Below are 23,253 nucleotides of genomic sequence, written 5' to 3'. Positions count from 1 at the left end.
TTTTGGTTTTTTCAAGAAGGAGGGTGAGGAATAAAGACTGGGGAAAGGCCATTTTATGGGGAAAGGCTTTAAGGGCAAATAATGAAAACGCCTTCCCAAAATAAAAAAAATGGGCATTATTTTAAAAAAGGAGATGGGAGGCGGGGGGGGGGGGGGAGAGGAGCAAGTGAGAGGAAAGGAGAGAAAGTGAAAGAAGAGGAGATCGTCTCAAATATTAGTGAGTAAGACATTTGTATAGTGAAGGTTAGTAAAGTTAGGGTCAAATGTTATTTTTAAGTTGAAAAAAGAGAATATTTTTAGGATTATGTGTCATATTTAGGGAAAAAGGGACAATAATTTTTTTTTTGCATTAAATCTATTCTTTCTCATAAATATTTTGAAGTGTCAAATCTTGATTGTTGATTTCCAAGCTCATCCAATGTAGTATATGCCTCGAAATGGCTCTTTATATTGCACCAAGTATTGTGCTTATATTATCCTTGTAATTATCTACATGTCATTTATTTATTAGTCTAAGATATCATTCAAAATTTACCCCCAAATAATATTAACTTTATTTTTTAAAATACTTTTAAAAATTTGAATCATTATATTTATTTTAATAATATATTTGTATTTATTTTAATAATATATTTGTATTTATTACAAAGATTTTAAAGAAATCTTTAGATTAAACATATTTTACAATTAATAAAATATATTTTAGGTATTAGCAATATAAAAGTTATTTTATATAATTAAAATAATTTAAATTTTTTATGTACTTATTATAATATTATGTTTCTATTTATTATAAAATTTACTTTATTATAATAAAATACGTCTAATAAATTATAAAATGTCAAAATATTTTTTAGATATTTAAATTTATTTTAACACACACACACACACACACACATTTATGTTAACATCATATTTCTATTCATTATAAAACACTCGAGTCAATTTTTTTGGGTTAACATAGAATCAAAGGGTATTATGGTTAAAAAGATGTCTTAGTATCCCTTATTAAAAACTTTGAAGCCTATATAATCATTTTCTCAAATCTTAAGAGTATAGCCGTGCTTTATATATATAGGACAATGATACAATCTCGGAGTAGCTACCAAGGGCCCCACCATGTGCAGCCATTGGTGCCTTTGAATTTAAATTCAAAGGCCACCAGCCTTTGTTCCACACACTGTTTCGAATTGGAACAGTACCCTCTATATATATATATATATATAGAATAATTAATGAAAGCATTCTTTTTTTTTTCCTTTAATATTTCGAACTCATCACTAGTTGTGACTAGCAAGCCTGCTTTAATATGGGTTTAATTTGACTAATTCACTCATATAACTTAAAATAACCAATTTGTTTCATGACTAAATATGACTACCAAGCCCACTTTAATATGAGTTTAATTTGACTAATTCGCCCATGTGACTTAAAACGACCAAACTATGCAAAAAATATGTTCTCACTTTGTCTTAATAATTGAGTTATTTAGTTTTATTACCTGTATAATATATTTTTAAATGGAATCCAACAATTGTTAATAATAAATAAATTTCATAAGATATTATGTTACAAAGATACTTTCTTGATTTAATTAAAGATTAACAATCGTGCAATAAAATAGTACCAAGAAATCATTTATAATTATTGAATTTTATATAAAATAATGTAAAGTATACTTAGAAAAAGGGCAGAAATATTTCCATCTCATTATTTTTGTAAATCTATCAAATTCTTATTATTTTTAAAATATGCAAATCAATAAAAGTTTCGATAATTAATCAATCAAGTCCTTCTTATAAATTTCTTACTTATGAATCTTTGATAATTAAGGTTACTTTAAGCTGAGTTTTATTTTAGTATAAAATAACTAAATTACCCCAAGAAATGTGAGCTCTCATATCTAATAATTTAAGTATTTAATTTAATTTTAATAAATATCTAAACTTCTTCTTTATTTGAATTTTTTAAAAATAAAGTGAACATATTATAATTATTTCTTACCAATGTAATAGTTTTACAAAATTAATATATGGGGTGAAAATATCAGCACCCTTAAAAAAATCATGAGAGCAAGTATCGCTATCCTTGGAAAAAAATAATAATAACACGTCTATCCCTATATTTTCATGTTTTTGTAAATGAAGATTCTCTATTTACTTTAAATAGTCACCGAGCCATTTACCACGTGAGCTGTCTGCTTTACAAATACATGGTGTATGAATATTTCTGTTTGATTAATTATTGGAATAGCAATTAATTATTGGAGCAGCAATGTCTAACAATGACACAAATACCATAAGAAATTATGAAATTGGGTTAGTAGTACTTGGTAAAATTGTCATTAATGATTTATTTTATTTGTCAAAAAAAAGTGCAATATATATAGTCGTATAACTCTCAAATATCAATGCAAAGATACAAATTTAACAATGGCACTTATTCCACAAGCACAAACAAGAAAGAGCAAGCACAAAGTAAACTAACAAACAAGGCAATATGGTGAATACGGTGTTATCTTAGTTAGTTGAAGCTACATCATCCAGAAACTTCTCTTTAATCTTCTTGAGCTTTGCTGCGGCATCTGTCATGTATATCCTTTGGTCTGGTGATTCCATGCAACAATCCAATGCCAAATGCATGATGCTTGATAAACAATCCATTTTGACAAAAAAGGATTGCTCATCTCGCGCCAAATTTGCATCAATAACTTGAGTCAATTCACCGGATAATGACTTATTTACCCAGTCCCTTAAACTCATTTCTCCGATAAACATTTCATCTGTAGGCTTCTTTCTAGTGAAAGTTTCCATCAACAGAACACCATAACTATAAACATCACATTTGGTTGAAACAATTCCCTCTGATCCGTACTCTGCATTTTTTAATTTTAATTTATCAAAGGGTATGCCGTTATGAAACAAATACTGAAAAAAATAAGCTTTTCATAACAATGCACCCAAATATTGCATGTGCTTAAAGAAAAAAGAAAAACAAAAATTTGAAATTAGATTTGAAACCTTACCTGGTGCCATATAACCAATTGTAGCCATTGTCATGGTTTGTGTGACAGAATCATCTCCATCGCCTAAGAGTTTGGAAATACCGAAGTCACTCACATGTGCCACCATATCTTCATCTAAGAGAATGTTGCTAGGCTTCAAATCACAATGAACCACAGGTGCTAATGAATGACCGTGATGGAGATATTCAAGAGCCAACCCCACATCTATCATTATATTCAACCTCTCTAGTATGTCTAGGAAATAGTTGTGAGAATACAACCACTTCTCAAGACTACCATTAGGCATGAACTCAAGCACCAAGGCTTTAAAATCTATATTGCAACAGGTGCTAATAATCTTTATGAGATTCTGATGTCGAACATTCCGCAGTATTTCACATTCAGAATCAAAGCTCTTAAATGCTCTCTCTAGTTGCAGATGGAAAACTTTTATTGCAACATTAGTTCCATCAGAAAGTGTTGCTTTGTATACTGATCCAAACTACCTTTACCAAGCAAGTTACATTCATCAAATCCATTAGTTGCCCGTTGGATATCCAGATACGATGTTCTTCTCCATGTTGCCAGAGGTAACAAAACTTCTTGATTCGCATTTTTCGTGCTTCTCTTGTTGCGGCGTCTTACAATGAATATAATGACCATTGCTATTAGTATCGTGGATATTATGCAAGGAAATATATACTTCAGGACAAACAGAGCAGTTTTCTTGGATCCTTTGCTGTTGTTAAGTTTCTTACAAGGTGGGACTTGGAGTCTTGGTGCACCACAGAGTGCATAATTCCACAAAAATGATTGAGCTAAAAAGTTTTTAAAAGGCCCCTTGGTAGGAATTTCCCCTTCTAACCTATTGTGAGATAGATTGAGTTGTTTGAGATATAAGAGTTTCTCTAATGACTTGGGAATTTTTCCTGAAAGATTGTTTTCTGAGAGATCCAAGGATTCCAAGCTTGGCAGACTGCCAAATGATTCTGGAATAGGACCTTCGAATTGATTACCAGCCAAGGACAGATTTGCTAAATCTTTGAGGCCAGCATTAATTACTGGAATATCACCAGATAATTGATTTCTTGATAAATCTAAATATATCAAGACCTTCAAGTTTTGTATATTTGAAGGAAGAGAACCACTTAATAAATTTGACAACAAGTTTATCTGCAAGATGTACTCTAGACTCCACATGGATGATGGTATACCAGAAGTGAACTCGTTGGAATCTAAGTAGAGTTCTCTTAGAGATATCAAAGTGACCAAACATTGTGGGATATGTCTAGAGAGCTTATTTTCACTTAATGACAAAATATTCAACCCCTTCAAGTGGCAAATATCATTGGGAATGGTTCCTCTCAAATTATTTTTTTGGAGATCTATAGCTTGTATCTGCTTTAATCTTCCCACCGTTGTTGGAATAGTTCCACTCAATTCATTATTGCGGAGGCTCAAGGCTATCAAGCCACCTAAATTTCCAATTTCTTGGGGAACGCCGCCCTTGAGTTTACAATCGTGCGCCAAAAGTTGTTGAAGAGAAGTAGAGAAATTTCCTATTAATGATGGAAGGACGCCACCTAATGGATTAGAAGCCAAGGCTAAATATGTTAGATTTCTACAATTAGTCAAAGAAGAGAGAAAACTCCACCCTGCAATAGATGATTCACTCGTCAACTGATTATTCCCTAGGTTGAGAAAACTGAGGAATCTCAAATCGCCAAAAGAGTTTGGAACAAGGCCAGAAAAAGAGTTCTCGCTCAATTCTAGGGTATGGAGTTTAGAAGCATTGGAGATGGAGTTGGGAATTGTTCCGATAAGTTTGTTTTTGAATAAGCTTAAAAAGCCTATGTTTGGAAGCGAGTGGCCAGTCATTGATGGTAGGTGGCCTGAGAGTTGATTTTCATACAGAGTGATGATTGTTATGCTTGAAATATTGAAGATTGTGGGTGGAATAGGACCGCATAAGTTATTGCTTTCAAGAAGTAAATACTTCAGGTTTTGCAAAGTGCCAATCTCCTTCGGAATTTCACCTGCCATAACGCAAAGTTAAAATATGATGTTATGTTTAGATACATGTGTATCTCGCCGGGGCTTTCTGCAACTTTGAGACAAGGACTTTTGAAAAAGTAAAACCTGTGAAAATGTCTTATCTACAGGCATCAATTAATTGATGAAAAAAGTTGATTCCTAACAAATTAAAGTTCAATGTCTTCAAAAGAAATCTACCCGCAGAACGGCATAAGTCAGTACGCGGTCATATTATAACTCTTTGTACTTATCTATATTTTTTAATTTGCCCATTTTGAACCTTAAATTCTATCTTTCAGTCTTAACCTTACGGCCTATGCTGTTTACACTCAAACTAAGATGATAAGATATTTAAAACACAATTAAATATTAAATGCTACAACACATTAATTTTCTGCCCGAAATTAGACGTTTGGATTCACCGTTAATCCGTTATCAATTTTTAATACAAAAGTTTGATTTAATGTAGGGCGCTAGAAACCTTTAAGAAATATTCCTAAAAATAAAAAAAGTTAAATCAATTATATAACTAATAATTTATTCCCATTGTGTAATTAATAATATATTCTAATTTTCTATTGTTAGTTATTGTAGTTTAAAATTTTACGTTTTAAAAGATTAAAACAATTTTATTCACTCTTACTTTTCTCCCTCTCGATAAACCTTCTAACAAAACACATACTGTCCTTTTTTTTTTTTTAACTCTTTACTCCTGCAAATTTAATTTATCAGAAATGTATAAAAAATAATTCAGTACATTATTAGGTAGGGCTGTTAAACCAATTTATTTTCCTCACTATACCCATTTCTGAAAGTGTATTTATCAAAAAAATTAATAGATCTCATAAACTCAAAATCACTCATCTTTCTCTAAATTGAATGTATTATATTAATGGTGTATTTACTAATTAGTAATTAAAATGAGCTGGAATCGGAATATGAATAACAATCCGAATAAGTTACTTACTAGAGCTATAGGAATCAAAATTGAAATAAGATTCTTTTCAATTGATGTATTTACTTTGTCTTATAATTGAAATGCACTATTATAATTTAGTAAAGTGTCCTTTGTTAATAATAATAGTAGTAGTGGTAGTAGTAATAACAATAATAATAATAATGACAATAATAAATAATAATATTATTATTTTATTGTTGTTGTTGTTGCTAATATTATTGTTGCTGCTACTGCTATAATTTATTAATTTTATTATGATGATGATTATAATTTATTGATTTCATTATTTTTTATTTTTAATTATTATTTAAATCAAGGATAAAATAGGTATTAGGAAGTTTATTTGGGGATAAAAAGGTCATTCCTGAGAATGGAGTTTTAATTCCCAACCCCTTCTTTGGGAATTAGAACTCTAGTAATGATTCTCGAAATTGTGGGCTCAACAATGTTCGATTATGATTCCAAGCTTCAATTTAACAATTAAATAAGTTTTTGATTCCAATTCCCATTCCTGGTTAGTAAATACAGTATAAACTTGAATCTATGACCTCTTACTTTTACTACAAGAGTTGAGCTAACCGAGCTTCCTTGAAAACAATAACAATGAAGAAAAACTTTATGGGCTGTTAAACTAGATTAAGTTCTTTTATCACATAGTTATATAAACTGATATATAAAACATTTGTCTGTGATACTTATAATTAACTATAAATCAAATATTAATTGCCCATAAAGGTTAATCTAGTTGACTTAACTCCTATAATGAAAGTAAGAGATTAGAGATTCAAATCAAACATGTGAAATTTAGTTTGGGATTTAAGTAACAATAAAAATAAAATAAAAATATCAATTTTTATTGGGTCGCATGTTATTATTAAGTCGGATTTAGCTATGGTGCAACTGTGGTACCATACCACAGCTGCACCTAGCCATTGGATCTAATTACCTAGCTATTGAATCTCTCATAATAGTTAAATCCAATAGTTAAGTGCAGCTGCGGTGTGATACCACAATTGCACCATAACTAGACCCTATTAAGTCCAAACAATTTATTAAAATTGATGAAATTTGATAAAATCTAGTCTAAGAAATCTACTGTTACTTTTGGGTTGTCATACCCTGATTCATAACAACTAGGGTGCAGAACAACCCAAAAACCAAAGGTCTTCCATTAAACAAATTGACCTGGATTAATTAAGTTAAAACACCTTGGATTATTAATATCAACATCAAATTAATTTATTTTGTGCGAAATTTACGCCCACTGTGACTCCAAGGGTGCCCTCTAAAGCTTAAGCCTACACTTTTGCAAATCAAATTATTTTTTCGGTTAGCCTATCATGAAGTAAAAAATTGAAAAGTTTGCGTAACTTAAAATAAGTCGTATTCATTAGCAAATGTAACTAATACCAAAAATGTACTAAAACAGTGTTAATTGCTTTTCGTTTTGTGAAAAATTGAAAAGTCTGAATTTGATTGAACTCCTGCTTTTGTATTTGATGTTGGAATATATAATTGTTAAGTGGTTAGTCTTTAAAAATCGAACATTTAATTACACAAAAATACGTGTTAAGGACAATATTCAACATTGACGGAGGAGGATTCATAGTTTCATACCACATCCTAAAATTGAATTTTGTATTTTATTTATTAAAAATTAATTCTGTAGACATGCAAATGCTGATATACATAAAAAGAGGAGGTGGAACGCACCTTGTAGGTTGTTATTACCGAGATTCAACCGCTCCAATTTACTCAAATTTCCAAACTTCGAAGAAATGCCTCCATCAAGATTATTGAACCTTAAGTCCAATCCCTCTAGTTTTGATAAGTTGAAGAGAAAGTTTGGGATGGGACCTGTGAAATTGTTATGACGAAGACCTAATTTTTGAAGTTTGGATAAGACACCAATCCAAGCTGGAAGGCTTTCACTCAATTTGTTGTAAGAAAAACTAATGAATTTGAGTCGGCCGCGTAATTGCCCCAACTCGCTGGGCAAATGGCCATGAAAATTGTTATAACTAACATTAAGATACACAAGGAATGAGAGATTTCCCAAGTGTGGAGGAATGGCGCCTCCGAGACCCATATCTGAAAGATTCAAGGCTGTGACTCTACGATGGCGTACACCACAAGAAATGCCAACCCAACTGCATACTGGGTACAAAATGGACCAATTATTTGTTAGGATACCCCGGGGATCAATGACATGATCTTTGAACGCAAGAAGAGCAGATTGATCCGTTGTTAGGTTTTTGAAGGTCGCTATAGCTAAGCTACCCAAGAAACAGTACTGTAACAATAACATAGGAACAAAGTAGAATAATAAGCCCATATTGATCTTAATGGGTTCAGTAAACTATATGCTAAGTGAGATTGATATAGCTATATATAGACAAATTTAAAGTGAAGAAGAAAAATAACATGCTTACGAATATTCTAATCCCGGGCGCAATAGATTTTAAAATTATATCAACTTATACTCAAAGACTCATGATGAGTCTTCCAATATAAACAATCTTTAGTGTCTCTAATGAGGTCCAGCCAGCCTAACAAACGGCTGATTCCTAGAAAGTGTAAGAATTCACTGTTAAAAAAAAAAGAAAAAAAAAAGAAAAAGAAACTTAGGAATTTGTTATGTTTGTCGGTTGGATGTGTTAATCCATGAAATTGTATCATGTTTATATTGTATCTTTTCCATATTGTATTAAATTTAAGCAAAAACATATATGACCCATTTATTAATTTATCGAAATATTAAATACCATGTAATACTTATTCATTAATTTATTTATCGTGTTGACCTATTTAATACAAAAAATTAAAAATTAATTTAAATAATAAATTTACAGCACAATATGGATATGATACAAAATAATTAATTTAGATTTTATTTGCTTTTATGTCTGAAGTCTTAATTTAGCTTAATTTGAGATGTTTTAAAATTTTAGCTTGTTTGTTGTTGTATCTAAAGTCTTATTGTAACATATTTTTATCTGAATAGAAAAGAATAAAATTTCCTAACTTTTAGGTGAATGATAAAATGTTTGAATAAAAAATTAATTTTTTCTCACAAATACTCTCATTAAATATATTTATTTTCTACCTATTATGTAAAACATAATAACCCTTTGTTTTCTTTTGTTCTCTAATCAAAAGGACTTTTAGTTAACTATAACGTAATTTTGATGTCATATTAGAATTTCTCTTGATCTCAACTTTTACTTGGTATTAAACACTAACACACATTCAACTTGAATTTTACGCACATTCTTTTATTATTAGATAATAATTTTTTTATGTACAAATATCATTTAAATTGTAAAAAATAATGTTATCAAAAATTATTTTTCATAAATTATATATCAAATGCTTACCTTATAAATACTACTGTACTAGATAACACTGTAAATATATACCTATTTAAACTTCCAAGGATATATAACACTTTCAAGGACATAAGTGTAAAAATACTAGATTTAAAATATTTTGACTTTATAAAAGTAAACAAATTACCCCTTATACTCATACTTAAAAAAATGAAAAACAAACATACTACTCAGACATATGCATTCAGACTCATTTATACTTTTATAACATTTAGATCCATTTAGATTTTAGACAAAATACAAACGTTACCTTAGTGTTCAGTGGATATATTGGTTGAATTTTTTAAATAATATTACCATGTATTAATTGATATTCATATCATAAAAATGTAATCATATTGAGGTGATCCAACATGGTTATTTATCGTGTCATGTCGCATCGTCCATTTATTAATCGTGTTAGTATTTATCAATACAAATATAAAAAAAATTTGTGCCGTATCTTTATGTAACCCATTTTGCCACCTCTAGTTGTGCTTCCTAATCCAATTTTTTGAAATCGTAATGTAGTTAAATTAAGGGCTTATATTACACTTTATTTCTAGTTAATTAAAGAAAAAACCATCTATAACTCCAAAATTTGCTTAAATGATCACATAAACTCTTTTAATTTTGTAATTAGTCATACTTTTTTTTTATGAATATAGCCTTCAATTACAGTAACTCAAAAATTGATTTTAAATAAATTACTATAATAAATACAAATATAATATTAAAATAATATGATACATAATACAATGTAGATTATTAACTTATTTTGAATATTGAACAAAGTTATTGTAATGTAGCTATCGTATATGTTATAATATTGATAAAATATGTTTCAGTTTCAAATATTAATGAATTTAAAATAAGAGTATTTAGCATTCAAAATAACTTACAAACTCTATATTCTGTATATAATATACTTTTATATTATGTCTATATTAGCATAAATTTTAAAATCAATTTTTGGGTCAATGAATTTAAGTATTAATAAAATCTCTTAGGACATACTGATAATAGCTTAATAGTAAAAATAATTTGCATGACATATATTTGGCATTTTATTAACTATTTATTTTAATATTTTATTTGTATTCAATGCTATTATATTTATTTTTTTTAATAGTAGTATGGTATTTGTATTTATTATAAAAGCTTTGTCAATAATAAAAAAATTGTCAAAAAATAGTCAGTGTGACCGTTTATGAAATGAAGAGAATTTTATATGATTATTTAAATAAATTGTAGGTGACAATTTTCTAATTAATTAAGTTCTATTTTTAATTTTTTATTTGCTTTTATGAAACGAAGAAGACGACCATGACTAAGACGAAGACTTTGACTGCGTGGAAGACCTTGACTTATACCACAGTTTCAGCTCACTTTTTTCCAAATCACGCTGAGACGACCTCGACTTATTAGCAACCACAAATTTTGCTTTTATGAATTTAATTTATTCCAAATTTCCTCCATTTTCAGGCCCCCTGCCATCAATGTCAGCACAAAATTTCCACAATAATCAACAAAGAGGATTTATACCAAGAGCCGCTTAATCAAGCAACGATCTGTGCTTTACGGTTTAACTTTGCCAAACATATCTCAACCTCCTTTTTTTTCCCCCCGTTAAGTTAGATGGAAGGTATATATATTTCTAATAGAATAGTGATATTTGACCTCTAATTATGTTTCACTAACCCCCATTGTTTAGTTAATTCAATAAAAAATTTTAATCTAAGCTTTACCTCTCAACACACTTCGCGTAATCTCAAATTTACCATTATTATAATTTTATTTTTTTCCAAGCACCTACCATATAAAACTTATTTTAAAAATAAAAAAAATTCATAATCACTGTAATCTCTATATTTCTTTTTAAAGGTTTTATATATCGTTGTCATAACCATAAAAAGGACTTGATACTTTTTCATCATCATCTATTAGGTATTATAAATTAATTTCTTCTATGATTACGAAAATAGATATTAAATATATGAGAAGATATTATAATTTAAAAAGATAAAAGAAATTAAGATTTAAGAAATTAGATTAGTTAAATTAGATATTAATAAAAATTATCATGTGGGTGTACTTAAAAGCTATTTACCTTTTTAAGTCATTTCATATAAGGAAAAAATAGGTATTAGTATAAAAGTGATTAATAAGGGCTAGTGAGATATAATGAGGGGGTCAAATGTCACAACTCTTCCTAATATTGCATCCTTATATTTTGATTAAATAGATTTTACAAATAATAAAATATACCTCTTGTATTAATAATACTAAAATTATTTTATATAATATTAAAAATAATTTAATTTTTTATGCATTTATTTTAATATTATATTTCTATTTATTATAAAATTTAATTTAATATAATATAAGATTGTAAAAGTATTAAAATACTTTTTAAATATTGAAATCATATATGTGTGTGTGTGTGTTCATTTATTTTAATGTTCATTTATTTTAATGTTCATTTATTTTAATATCATACTTTTGTTTATTTTAAAACATTGGAGTTAGTTTTTTTGAGTTAATAAAGTTAAAAAAATGTCATAGTCAAAAGAGGATTTTGGTGTTCGTTACTGAAAATATGGGGTTTACATGATTATGTTTCTAAACTTTGGAGGTATAAGTGTCTAAAGATTTATGACATATTTAAGTTTGAATTTTGGAAGAGAAGGAAAGAGATAATTAATTAGGAGTTAGCTAGTTAGGAGCTAGACCATAATTAAAATTCAAAAGAGAGGTAATTACATTTTTTAATATATACCCAACTTTTTAATCAACTATGGTGGAAATTTGCAAAATGGACATCAAGTTGTAAATGAGTGACTAGAGCAATTTTTCATCGAATGGTTACTTTGCGCAATAACCCGTGCGACACTTAAACAACTTCTAGCACAAAAATTGCTTAGTAAGCCTATTGAACTTCTGAAACTAGTCAAGCAAGATGTTTGCAGAAAATGGTAGAGAAAAGAGAGAGTAAAATGGAGGGTCCCATGTGGCTTGTCTCTGTCTAGAGCCTTCCACACAAGTTGCGCAAGTTGCCTAAATATCCCCTAGGTTGTAGAATACATAAGTGTAGAATTGTTTAGATATTTACAAGTTGCAGAGAGTTGTAGAGATTTTTAGAATCAAGCTGGGCTTGCTCACTTTTGCTTGTGAATTTAGTTTGTTCACTTACTAAGCACACCCTGCTGCTGAGCGCATCCTACCTTTGGATGGACTTTTATTGAGCGTACCCATGTGTGCCAACTTAACCTTCGTTAGTGGAAAATTTGAGCAGCTCATGACAAATTGCTATAAATGATGTCATTGCAAAGACTTTTCAACAAGAAACAACGCGCGCACGTGTGTGTGTGAGTGTGTGTGTGTGTGTGTGTGTGTGTGTGTGTAAAGGAATTGTTGAGAATAAAAAAAGGCTTCAGTTAGGTGCTAATAGCCTTGTTTAATACTTTGCTTAAATGATCACATAAACTCTTTTAATTTCGTAATTAGTTAGTCATACTTTTTTATGAATATAGCCTTCAATTACAGTAACTCAAAATTTGATTTTAAATAAATTACTATAATAAATACAAATATAATATTAAAATAATATGATACGTAATACAATGTAGATTATTAACTTATTTTGAATGTTAAACAAAGTTATTGTAACGTAACTATCGTATATGTTATAATATTGATAAAATATGTTTCTTAAATAGTAATGACTTTAAAAAAAGGCCATGTTTGATTTAAAGAAAGGGAAAGAGAAGAAAAAAATGGAATGAAAAGGAAGGGAGAAGAAAGGATTGGAGGAGAGTAGTGAAATTAAATTTTATTTTTTGGTTTTGACATAAAATTTGATAGGGAAAGGAATTACAATTTTTTTCTTTGGATAAATTAATCCTTTGTCTTAAATACTAAATTATCTATATTAGTAATGAAATGTAATTTAATATCAATACCAAACTTTTTTAATATCAAAAAGTCGTAAAACAATTCAAGAATTATATTTAATATAAAATATAAAATAATTTAATATACTAAACTATTTAATATAATTTAATATAAATAAACACCAGTCAATGCTGGTCAATGGCGGCCGGTGACTTTCCGGTGAAATTCCGGTGATGGTCTGAGTGTCCAACGATGGTCCGGCGAAACTCCAGTGAAGTTCCAGCGACGATCCAGCGAAGCTCCGACAAAGTTCCGGCGATGATTAATTTATATTTCTATATTTTCAAAATAAATAAATAAATAAGTTTGTTTATTTTATTAAATTTCTTAAATCATTCATTAAATTTAATTAATATAAAATTATTTATAATATTAAATTGATAAAATAAAATTATAAATAATGATTATTAATAGTATTAAACAAGTTAAAATATTGAAGGACAATTTTGGAAACTTTAGTTTTCAACATAAGAGGAATTTAAATTCTTCACTGCTTGGTGTGAAATTCAAATTCTATATTATAATGGATATTAAATTCTAATGAAAATTAAATTCTTATATACTTTGTGTAACCAAACAATGGAAATAAAAATAGAAATGGTAGAGAAAAGAGAGAGTAAAATGGAGGGTGCCATGTGGCTTGCCTCTGTCTAGAGCCTTCCACACAAGTTGCGCAAGTTGTCTAAATATCCCCTAGGTTCAAAATACATAAGTGTAGAATTATTTAGATATTTACAAGTTGCAGAGATTTGTAGAGATTTTTAGAATTAGGTTGGGCTTGCTCACTTTGGCTTGTGAATTTGGCCTGTCTGTTTGTTAAGTACACCACAACTCACTAATTGTATGGGCAGTCCACTGTTGAGCGCACTCTGCTATTAAGCACATCCTACCTTTGGATGAACTTTTACTGTGCGTACCCATATGTGCCAACTTAGCATCCATTGGTGGAAAATTTGAGCAACTCATAATAAATTGCTATAAATGATGTCATTGCAAAGACTTTGCAACAAGAAACATCGTGCGCGTGTGTGTAAAGGAATTGTTGAAAAAAAGAAGAAAAAATTAATTAAATAATTTTATAAAAAATATTTTAATAATAAAATTCTTAACTAAAAATAGGTACAACAAAGAATTCTCATACAAATAGTCCTGCAGGAAATCCCGGCCTAATAATAACTGAAGTAACAACATGTTTATCCCTGTATTTTGTGCTTTTGTAAATTAAGATATAGTTTGCTAGTCATTTTTCCCGGCCTAATAATAATTGAAGTAACAACATGTCCATCCCTGTATTTTTATGTTTTTGTAAATTAAGATATAGTTTGTCTAGTTATTTTAAATGGTACCCTGAATAGTAAGAGCATCACCAAAAAACTCTTCAAATAAGATTTTATTAATTATTTGAAGAGCCACCTCAATATTTAAGGCTCCAAAAGATATTCCAATTAAGATTCTTCAAATAAGAAATGATTCCCTCTCTTCAAATTTGGAGAATTGATTTCTCCCTCTTTAATTTATATTTTATTACTTTTCATTGGAGAAAAATAAAGAAGTGCTTTAATTGCTATTGGCGTTTTCTTTAAAAAAATATTTATTTGATTAAAATAATATTAAGTTATTTCTATTTGAAAAGTCTTTTGGAGAATATCATATTTTTTTACCCTTCTATTTGCCACATAAGTAAGTAAATAAATATTTGAAGAGTAAAATTTATAGTCTTTTGGAGATACTCTAAGATGCCTACTTTACAGTTTGCACATCCAGGTGCGTAAGAATATTTGGACCCTTTTTCTAATATTTGGTCTGTTTGAGTTAATCATTGGAGTAGCAATTTTTGATATCGACACAAATAGTCGAATACATAAGAAATTATGAAATTGGGTTGTTGCCTCAGTGATTTATTTTTTTAAAAAAATATGTGTAATATGTAGTCTTATAAATCTCAAAAACAAAACAAAGATACAAATTCGAGGTACATCAAATTTCACAGAACAAATTTTGATCTGCCAAAAACATTGGTTGTTGACAAATACACACATATACGTCTTACATCAATTAGTTGCAGCTCCATCATCCAGAAACTTCTCTCTAATCTTCTTGAGCTTTGCTGCGGCATCTGTCATGCATATCCTCTGTTCTGGTGACTCCATGCAACAATCCAATGCCAAATACATGATGCTTAATAAACAGTCCAATTTGGCAGAAAAATTTTGCTCTTCTCGCACCAAATTTGTATCAACAACCTCAGTCAATCTATCCGGTAATGACTCACTTACCCAATTCCGTAAATTCATTTTTCCGGTAAACATTTCATTTGTAGGTTTCTTTTTGGTAAAAGTTTCCATCAATAAAACACCATAACTATAGACATCACATTTGATGGAAACAATTCCGTTAGATCCGTACTCTGCATTTTTTAATTTCAACTTATCAAATAAGTATGCCGTTATAAAACAAATACTAAACAAACTATCTTTTCATAACTACTAACCCAAACATGCATATGCGTGGAAAGAAAAAAGAATTGAAGATAATTAGGTTGGAAACTTTACCTAGTGCCATGTAGCCAATCTTAGCCATTGTCATAGTTTGGGTCATTGAACCATCTCCCTCACCTAAGAGTTTGGAAATGCCAAAGTCACTCACATGTGCCACCATATTTTCATCCAAGAGAACGTTGCTAGGCTTCAAATCACAATGAACCACAGGTGCTAATGAATGACCGTGATGGAGATATTCAAGAGCCAACCCCACATCTATCATTATATTCAACCTCTCTAGTATGTCTAGGAAATAGTTGTGAGAATACAACCACTTCTCAAGACTACCATTAGGCATGAACTCAAGCACCAAGGCTTTAAAATCTATATTGCAACAGGTGCTAATAATCTTTATGAGATTCCGATGTCGAACATTCCGCAGTATTTCACATTCAGAATCAAAGCTCTTAAATGCTCTCTCTAGTTGCAGATGGAAAACTTTTATTGCAACATTAGTTCCATCAGAAAGTGTTGCTTTGTATACTGATCCAAAACTACCTTTACCAAGCAAGTTACATTCATCAAATCCATTGGTTGCCCGTTGGATATCCAGATACGATGTTCTTCTCCATGTTGCCAGAGGTACCAAAACTTCTTGATTCGCATTTTTTGTGCTTCTCTTGTTGCGGCGTCTTACAATGAATATAATGACCATTGCTATTAGTATCGTGGATATTATGCAAGGAAATATATACTTCAGGACAAACAGAGCAGTTTTCTTGGATCCTTTGTTAATATATTGCTTGCAAGGTGGGACTTGGAGTCTAGATGAACCACAAAGCGCATAATTCCCAAAAAATGATTGAGCTGAGAAGATCTTAAAAGGTCCATTTGTAGGAATTTCCCCTTCTAATCTATTGTGAGACATATTAAGGGTTTGGAGATGTGAAAGTGCCTCCAATGACTTGGGAATTTTTCCAGAGAGATTATTCCCCGAGAGATCTAAGGATTCCAAACTTTTCAAACTGCTGAATGATCCCAGGATAGGACCCTGAAATTGATTACCAGCCAAAGATAGAGTAACTAGATCTTTGAGGCCACCAATAGTTGTAGGAATAACACCTGATAATTGATTTCTTGATAAATCTAAATATATCAAAACCTTCAAATTTTGTATATTTGAAAGGCGAGAACCATTTAATGAATTTGACGACAAGTTTATCTTCAAGATGTACTCTAGACTCCACAGGGATGATGGTATACCAGAATTGAGCTTATTGGAGTCAAAATAGAGATATCTTAGAGATATCATATTTGCCAAGCAGGAGGGCATAGGTCCACTGAGCTTATTTTTACTTAAGCTTAAAAAATTCAACCTCTTCAAGTGGCAAAGATCGTAGGGAATGGATCCTTGTAAATCATTATCACTAAGAGATACACCTTGTAGCTGTTGTAATCTTCCCACCGTTGTTGGAATAGTTCCATTCAACTAATTGTTGTAGAGGCTTAAAACTATCAAGCCACTTAAATTTCCGATTTCTTGAGGAATGTTACCCTTGAGTTTGCAATAGTTTGCGTAAAAGTTCTGAAGAGAAGCCGAGAAATTTCCAATTGATGATGGAAGGATGCCACCTAATGGATTAGAAGCTAAGGCTAAATATCTTAGATTTCTACAATGAGTCAAAGAAGAGAGAAAACTCCACTCTGCTGCAGATGATTCTCTCTTCAAGTAATTTTTCCAAAGGTTGAGCAATCTGAGGAATCTCAAGTTGCCAAAAGTTTTTGGAATAGGGCCTGAGAAAGAGTTGTCGCTCAAGTCTAGGCCAATGAGCTGAGAAGCATTAGTGATAGAATTGGGAATTATTCCGACGAAATTATTGGTCGACAATCCTAAAAGCTCTAAGTTTGGGAGCGAGTGGCCAATCGTTGATGGTAGGTGGCCCGAGAGTTGATTATCAAGTAGATTAATAAGGGTTACGGCTGAAATATTGAAGAAGGTGGGTGGAATAGGACCACTTAAGTTATTGCTTTGAAGAACAAGACTATCCAGCTTTTGTAGATTGCCAATCTCCTTTGGAATTTCACCTGCCATAATGCAAAGTTGAAATACGTTAACAGACATAGTCACTTTGAAGATAGCAGTTATAAAAACTGTGACAATGTACTAACTAGCACACCCATCAATTGATGAAAAAATTGATTCTTAAAAACAAACTAAATATGTTTCAATGTCTTTAAGAAGAAATTAATATACTTTCAGAACGTGATTAAAATGTAACTCTTTACACATCTAAAATTCAATTCACCTTATTCATTAATCCTCATAATACAGTATATGCTTTTTCAATTCAGTTGCGAACTCCTTATAACAACTTTTAGACTGGTGGTAGATCGGGTGAAGCAACTTGTTGGGCTTTTGAGTTTTGAGTACATAATTACAAATATGTATTTTTATTAGATTTATTTATAATATCTCTGTTAATTTTCGTTATCATCACTTTTTAAAACTTTATTTTTTTTTAATTTGTACACTTTAGCCTTATTTTCTCTATTTCTACAATCTCGGAGACATTAATAAAAAATTAATTTTAAAAAATAACCCGAGAAAGTAAAATCAAAAGACAAAGTTTAAAAACTATCTTTTGAAAATAATAATCACAACTAACCTTACGGATGGTTAAAAGTTGATTAAGTTATCGTATTACATAGTTATATAAACTGATAAATCTTTGTCTATAGTGACAACAGACAATTAATTATCTTTATTAATGAGTTTTATATCATTATTAATATAACAATTTGTTAACATGATAAAATTTGACAAAAGCTAGTCTAATAATCTACCCATACTTTTGGGTTGTCACATCCTAATTCACAACAACCAGGGAAAGTTTGTCATGTAGGTTTATAAGAATATGGACTGTGCAAATTTGTATGTATATCTAACTATCAAAAATGTTGTGTTTCATTCTAGACACCACTTGTATTTTCAAACTTGTATCAATCAGCCACTATGCTGCTAGCATTGTTAAAAAATCTAAATAAAATGATTATTTTACGCTTAAATATATTAAAAGATCATTTTACCCTTTTAAACTTGGAAAAATTATAATTTTTATAAATTTAGTGAAAAGATCATTATTCATATTGATGATAATAATAATAATGGCCAGTCAACCGACTTCCTTGTCTATCTACAATCATGCTTCTTATGTAATTATAAATTTTTTTATTTTTTAAAATTTTTAAGAGTAAAATAATCTTTTAATGCATTCAAGGATGAGACGGTCAATTTGCTTAGATTCTTTAACAAATACTAATAATCTTATAGTAAATTACTTGATTGGTACAAATTTAAAATCATAAATGGTGCGTAGATCATGTTAAAAATTTTTAGTGATTAAATGTATATATTCAAAATAGAGATGGTATGGAAATAATTTTCCTAACATCAAATTAGCTTGTGTGAAATTTACTCCCATTCTAAAAGTGCCTATGAAAACTCAAACACACACTTGAGAGTAAATCATGTTTGTTCAGCTAACCCATCATGGATTAAAAACTTAAAATATTTGGTAATTTAAAAATGAAAATCTGCAGCCATGCAAATTAATGCAGAAATGCACCACAAAAAGAAGGAGGAACGTACCTTGTAGGTTGTTACCAACAAGATTTAGTAGGGTAAGTTTACTCAAATTTCCAATCTTTGAAGGAATGCTTCCGTCAACAGTATTCAAACCTAAATCCAGCTTCTCCAGCTTTGATAAGTTGAAGAGAGAATTTGGGATGAGACCTCTGAAACTGTTATCACGAAGACCCAATGTTTGGAGTTTGGATAAGACACCAATCCAAGGTGGAAAGCTTCCACTCAATTCATTGTAATTGAAATTAATGTATCTGAGCCGGTGTAATCGCGTCAATTCATTTGGTAAATGGCCATGAAAACTGTTATAACTAGCATCAAGATATACAAGGAATGAGAGGTTTCCCAAGTGTGGAGGAATGGTGCCTTGTAGACCCATATATGAAATATTCAAGGCTGTGATTCTCTGATGGCAAGTAACACAAGAAATACCTATCCAACTACACACTGGATACAAAATAGACCAATTGTTTGTGAGAACACTCCGAGGATCAGCGACATTGTCTTTGAATTCTAGAAGAACAGATTGATCTGTTGTTAGATTTTTTACAGTCGCCATCGTTAAGCTAACCATGAAACAGTACTGTAAAAATAACATAGGAACAGAGAAGAATAATAAGCGCATAGTGATCTTCGCGGATTTAGCAAACTGAGTGCTAAGTTGTCAGATTGATATAGCTATATATATACAATTTTGAACAGAAGAAGGAAAATAAAGTACTTGCAAAGATACTCATCCAGAAGAAGGGCTCGACTTTTACGTCAGCCCCAAAGAAAAAAGAACAAACTCTTTACGTAACGTCTCCACATGATAGGAAAAAATCTCAAGTGCTTGAAAAGCATTAATGGCTCATTTTTCATTCACTTATTGCGCCCCAGCGTGCGCTTTCATCAACAATGACGCAATAAACCCATTTAAATTAAGCGTCAAACAATGCCTGAATTTGAGGCTTCAAGCCACCAATAAAAGCTTAACACAGTGTTCAAGACCCATTTTTTCCATTTCTAAGAAAACTTGATGAGTCCTCTCTTGCATAATTATGCTATTTTTTCTTCACCTTAAAATTATATATATATTAATATTAATATCTCATGATGAGTTTGTTGAAGTAACAGAAAGCATAGTTGCTTGGCTGGAACAACTTTCAACCCTAAATTAAAATTTTCAATATCAACATGAATGCTCTTTTGTAAAACAGGGACAACGCGTTTATAATGCTTGTCAATTATTGTAAGTGCCTCATCCACAATGGCGACGTCATAACGTGAATTAAGGGCTACGGCCTTTTATTTCTAAGTTCTAATTAATACCATGACTTTTTATCTACTTATTTTGATAAGCAGATGAGGACCGTGACTGCGATGAATACCTTAAGTCCACGGATTTCGCTCTCATAAATTTTGTTAATTTTGTCCATACGATAATATTATTTTACCTAGTTGAATATATAGACTGTAACGCAAATAAAGTATCAGTAATTATTACTTTCATATTCGTTATGTATTATTTATCCATCACTAATTAATGTGAAATTTTAAACTACTCATTATGAAATGACATATTAGGTGTTACGTCACTTATAATATAAATTTTCAAGGAGATCGTCAATTTCGTTCCCCATTGAAGCCAATATATACTATTTACTCTATTTTTTTAAAAAATATTTAAAAACTCCCTGACACCAAAAAATTTAACAGAAAAGAAGGGTAAATGGATTATTTGCTTAATAATTTATCTTGGGACTATAAGATATAAATGCATTACATGAAAAATGTTTAAAATTAATAAAAAGTATAACAAAAATATCCTATTGTTAATTTTTATTCACACCGAAACATATATTTCTTATTTCTAATACTTAAATTTTTTTATTTTAATTTCTATTTATGTGATTTAATTAGTTTATAATAAATATAAATAAAAGTATATTTGAAAATAAGAGTAATACTATAAAATTATACTGCTATGGGGATTATTGGCTATTATGAAAATATTAAGAGGGTAAGTGATATATATTGATTTCAGTGGGGAAAACCAATTATCTCCTTAAATTTGCATCTTAAATATAATCAAGACATAAGAATCTTTTGCTTTTTTTTAATAATTTTTATCGAGTAAACACATAAGCATATTGCATGAGACTCGAACTTAAGAACTAAGTTTTGGTAACGCTACCCCTATTGGAGCTAGCCCTTGATATCATCATTTTTATTACCTTTGTTAGTATAGGTATGGGGTATCTTCTTGCATTCTTTTAAATTTCTATTCTTAATTAAGTTGTTAATGTTGGAACATTTTCAACAATAAATGTGTCTTATGGTAAAGACATGTCCTATTAATTGTGCCTTATAGAAAAGGTACCTTTCACTAAAGACTTGTCTAATTAAATGATGTCTTGTTGTAAGGACATGTCCATTTAATTGTGTCTTGTAGAAAAGGTATCATTTTACTAAATGATATAACTTTTCATGGCAACATTTCACTTAGAGATACATCATTTCATGGTGACATTTCATTTGAAATGGTGATGATTCAATTTGGACCATTGATTAAAATCAAATCTAGATCCAATGGTCATGAATGAAGGGGTATCATGAAAGATGATAACCCAAATGAGGGGGCACAAGTATATCTATAAATAGGGGTCATGTTTAAGCCATTTAGACATAAAAATGAATGATCCTACACCACTCTTTTCTTAGCATTCCTTTCTAGTACGAATTTCAACACAAAACACCCATTTCTTTTGTACATTCACATTCCAATATATTGTTTTCTGCAGGAACAATATATTGTTTCTTGGCAGGCTTGCAACATTCAAGAGTATTCTGGTTTGCTTTCGTCGATGCACAACGCAAGCAAACAAACAAGTGCTTCATTGTATCTTGGAGGTGTATTTGCTTAACCCATGTGCATCACTCAATTGGTGGGGGCAAATAACGTCTTAAGGAAAGCGACTTATTGTAACGTGCCTTGAAGCATACAAAATTTCTGCAGTTTCTTCCTACATACAGAGTTAGTTGTAAACACATTACTTTACATAATAAAGTTCCACCATTATTGTTGTATTTCTCTACATTTGTCATTCTCCACAAATTTACCACCAACAGTTAATTGGTCATTTATCATTTTTTCTGAAATTGGAGAAGTATTTTCCTTAGATGCATTATTTATAAACTAACTACTTTTTAAGGAAAATGACGCCTAGTCACCTACATCCCCAAGGTTTGAGGAAATGTAAACCCTCAAATTTTTAATAAAAGAACCAAAATCTCCTTTTGACTACAATATCATTTGACTTTATTAACTCAAAAAAAAATTGACTCTAATTTTTTATAAGGGAAATTATCAGTCATATACCCTTAACTGACACCAGTATCAAACATGCTACAATACTTTTCAAGTGTATCACTCGTATACCCTAAGTTGACGAAACACTTCTGCCGTCCACCAATCCGTTAACTGCCGTTTGCGAGCGCTAACATAATAAGGGTAATCTAGTCTTTTCAAAAAAACGACATGTCATCCCATTTACCTAGTAAAAAATGACATGTCATATTGTATATTTTGATAAAAATGACATGTCATCCCATTTATCGGATAATTGTTAATAGATGCTAAAAAAAAGTTATTTTACAACCGAATCTACTCCTCCAAAATTTAACCTAAATTATTGAAGATCTACTCCTCCAAGCTCAAACTTGAATTTTTTTATGGTATAATATGTATAATTGTAAATAATATATTGTTAATAATTTTTTATGGTATAAGATGAATATTTTTTATGGATAATTGTTAATAATATGTACCA

At 30.1% G+C, this 23,253-nt stretch overlaps 3 protein-coding genes across 3 annotated transcripts; all 3 read right to left on the bottom strand.

Moving 5' to 3' along the window:
- Window positions 1–2,519: 2,519 nt before the first annotated feature.
- LOC18049937 (receptor kinase-like protein Xa21) lies at window positions 2,520–8,085 on the bottom strand. The gene is made up of 4 exons (XM_024187364.1): window positions 7,710–8,085; window positions 3,590–5,040; window positions 3,026–3,506; window positions 2,520–2,875 (listed from the first exon to the last, which is right to left on the bottom strand). Exons 1-4 carry the CDS (start codon window positions 8,083–8,085, stop codon window positions 2,520–2,522), a joined length of 2,664 nt encoding a protein of 887 aa, XP_024043132.1.
- Window positions 8,086–15,369: 7,284 nt separating this feature from the next.
- LOC18047992 (probable LRR receptor-like serine/threonine-protein kinase At3g47570) lies at window positions 15,370–17,110 on the bottom strand. Its single transcript, XM_024187363.1, has 2 exons — window positions 15,871–17,110; window positions 15,370–15,725 (listed from the first exon to the last, which is right to left on the bottom strand). Exons 1-2 carry the CDS (start codon window positions 17,108–17,110, stop codon window positions 15,370–15,372), a joined length of 1,596 nt encoding a protein of 531 aa, XP_024043131.1.
- A 177-nt stretch (window positions 17,111–17,287) lies between these two features.
- On the bottom strand, window positions 17,288–20,000 carry LOC112099859 (receptor kinase-like protein Xa21). The gene is made up of 2 exons (XM_024187362.1): window positions 19,448–20,000; window positions 17,288–17,883 (listed from the first exon to the last, which is right to left on the bottom strand). The coding sequence occupies exons 1-2, from the start codon at window positions 19,998–20,000 to the stop codon at window positions 17,288–17,290; spliced, it is 1,149 nt and encodes a 382-aa protein (XP_024043130.1).
- Between the last annotated feature and the right edge of the window lie 3,253 nt (window positions 20,001–23,253).

The sequence above is a fragment of the Citrus clementina genome, unplaced genomic scaffold, assembly GCF_000493195.1.
Source record: "Citrus clementina cultivar Clemenules unplaced genomic scaffold, Citrus_clementina_v1.0 scaffold_3, whole genome shotgun sequence".
Classification (NCBI taxonomy): Eukaryota; Viridiplantae; Streptophyta; class Magnoliopsida; order Sapindales; family Rutaceae; genus Citrus; species Citrus x clementina.
Note: the sequence above shows the minus strand (reverse complement) of the source record. Positions and strands in the feature narration are given on the sequence as shown.

Bases quoted from the DNA above. Each gene is read 5' to 3' on its own strand.
- LOC18047992 (XM_024187363.1), bottom strand. From the start codon at position 17,110: ATGATATCTCTAAGATATCTCTATTTTGACTCCAATAAGCTCAATTCT. The intron at 15,726-15,870 runs GTAAAGTTTCCA...TAAAAAATGCAG, and splicing joins GATTGGCTACATGGCACTAG to AGTACGGATCTAACGGAATT.
- LOC18049937 (XM_024187364.1), bottom strand. From the start codon at position 8,085: ATGGGTCTCGGAGGCGCCATTCCTCCACACTTGGGAAATCTCTCATTC. The intron at 5,041-7,709 runs GTGCGTTCCACC...GCGTTATGGCAG, and splicing joins CGGTAATAACAACCTACAAG to GTGAAATTCCGAAGGAGATT. The intron at 2,876-3,025 runs GTAAGGTTTCAA...TAAAAAATGCAG, and splicing joins AATTGGTTATATGGCACCAG to AGTACGGATCAGAGGGAATT.
- LOC112099859 (XM_024187362.1), bottom strand. From the start codon at position 20,000: ATGGCGACTGTAAAAAATCTAACAACAGATCAATCTGTTCTTCTAGAA. The intron at 17,884-19,447 runs GTACGTTCCTCC...GCATTATGGCAG, and splicing joins TGTTGGTAACAACCTACAAG to GTGAAATTCCAAAGGAGATT.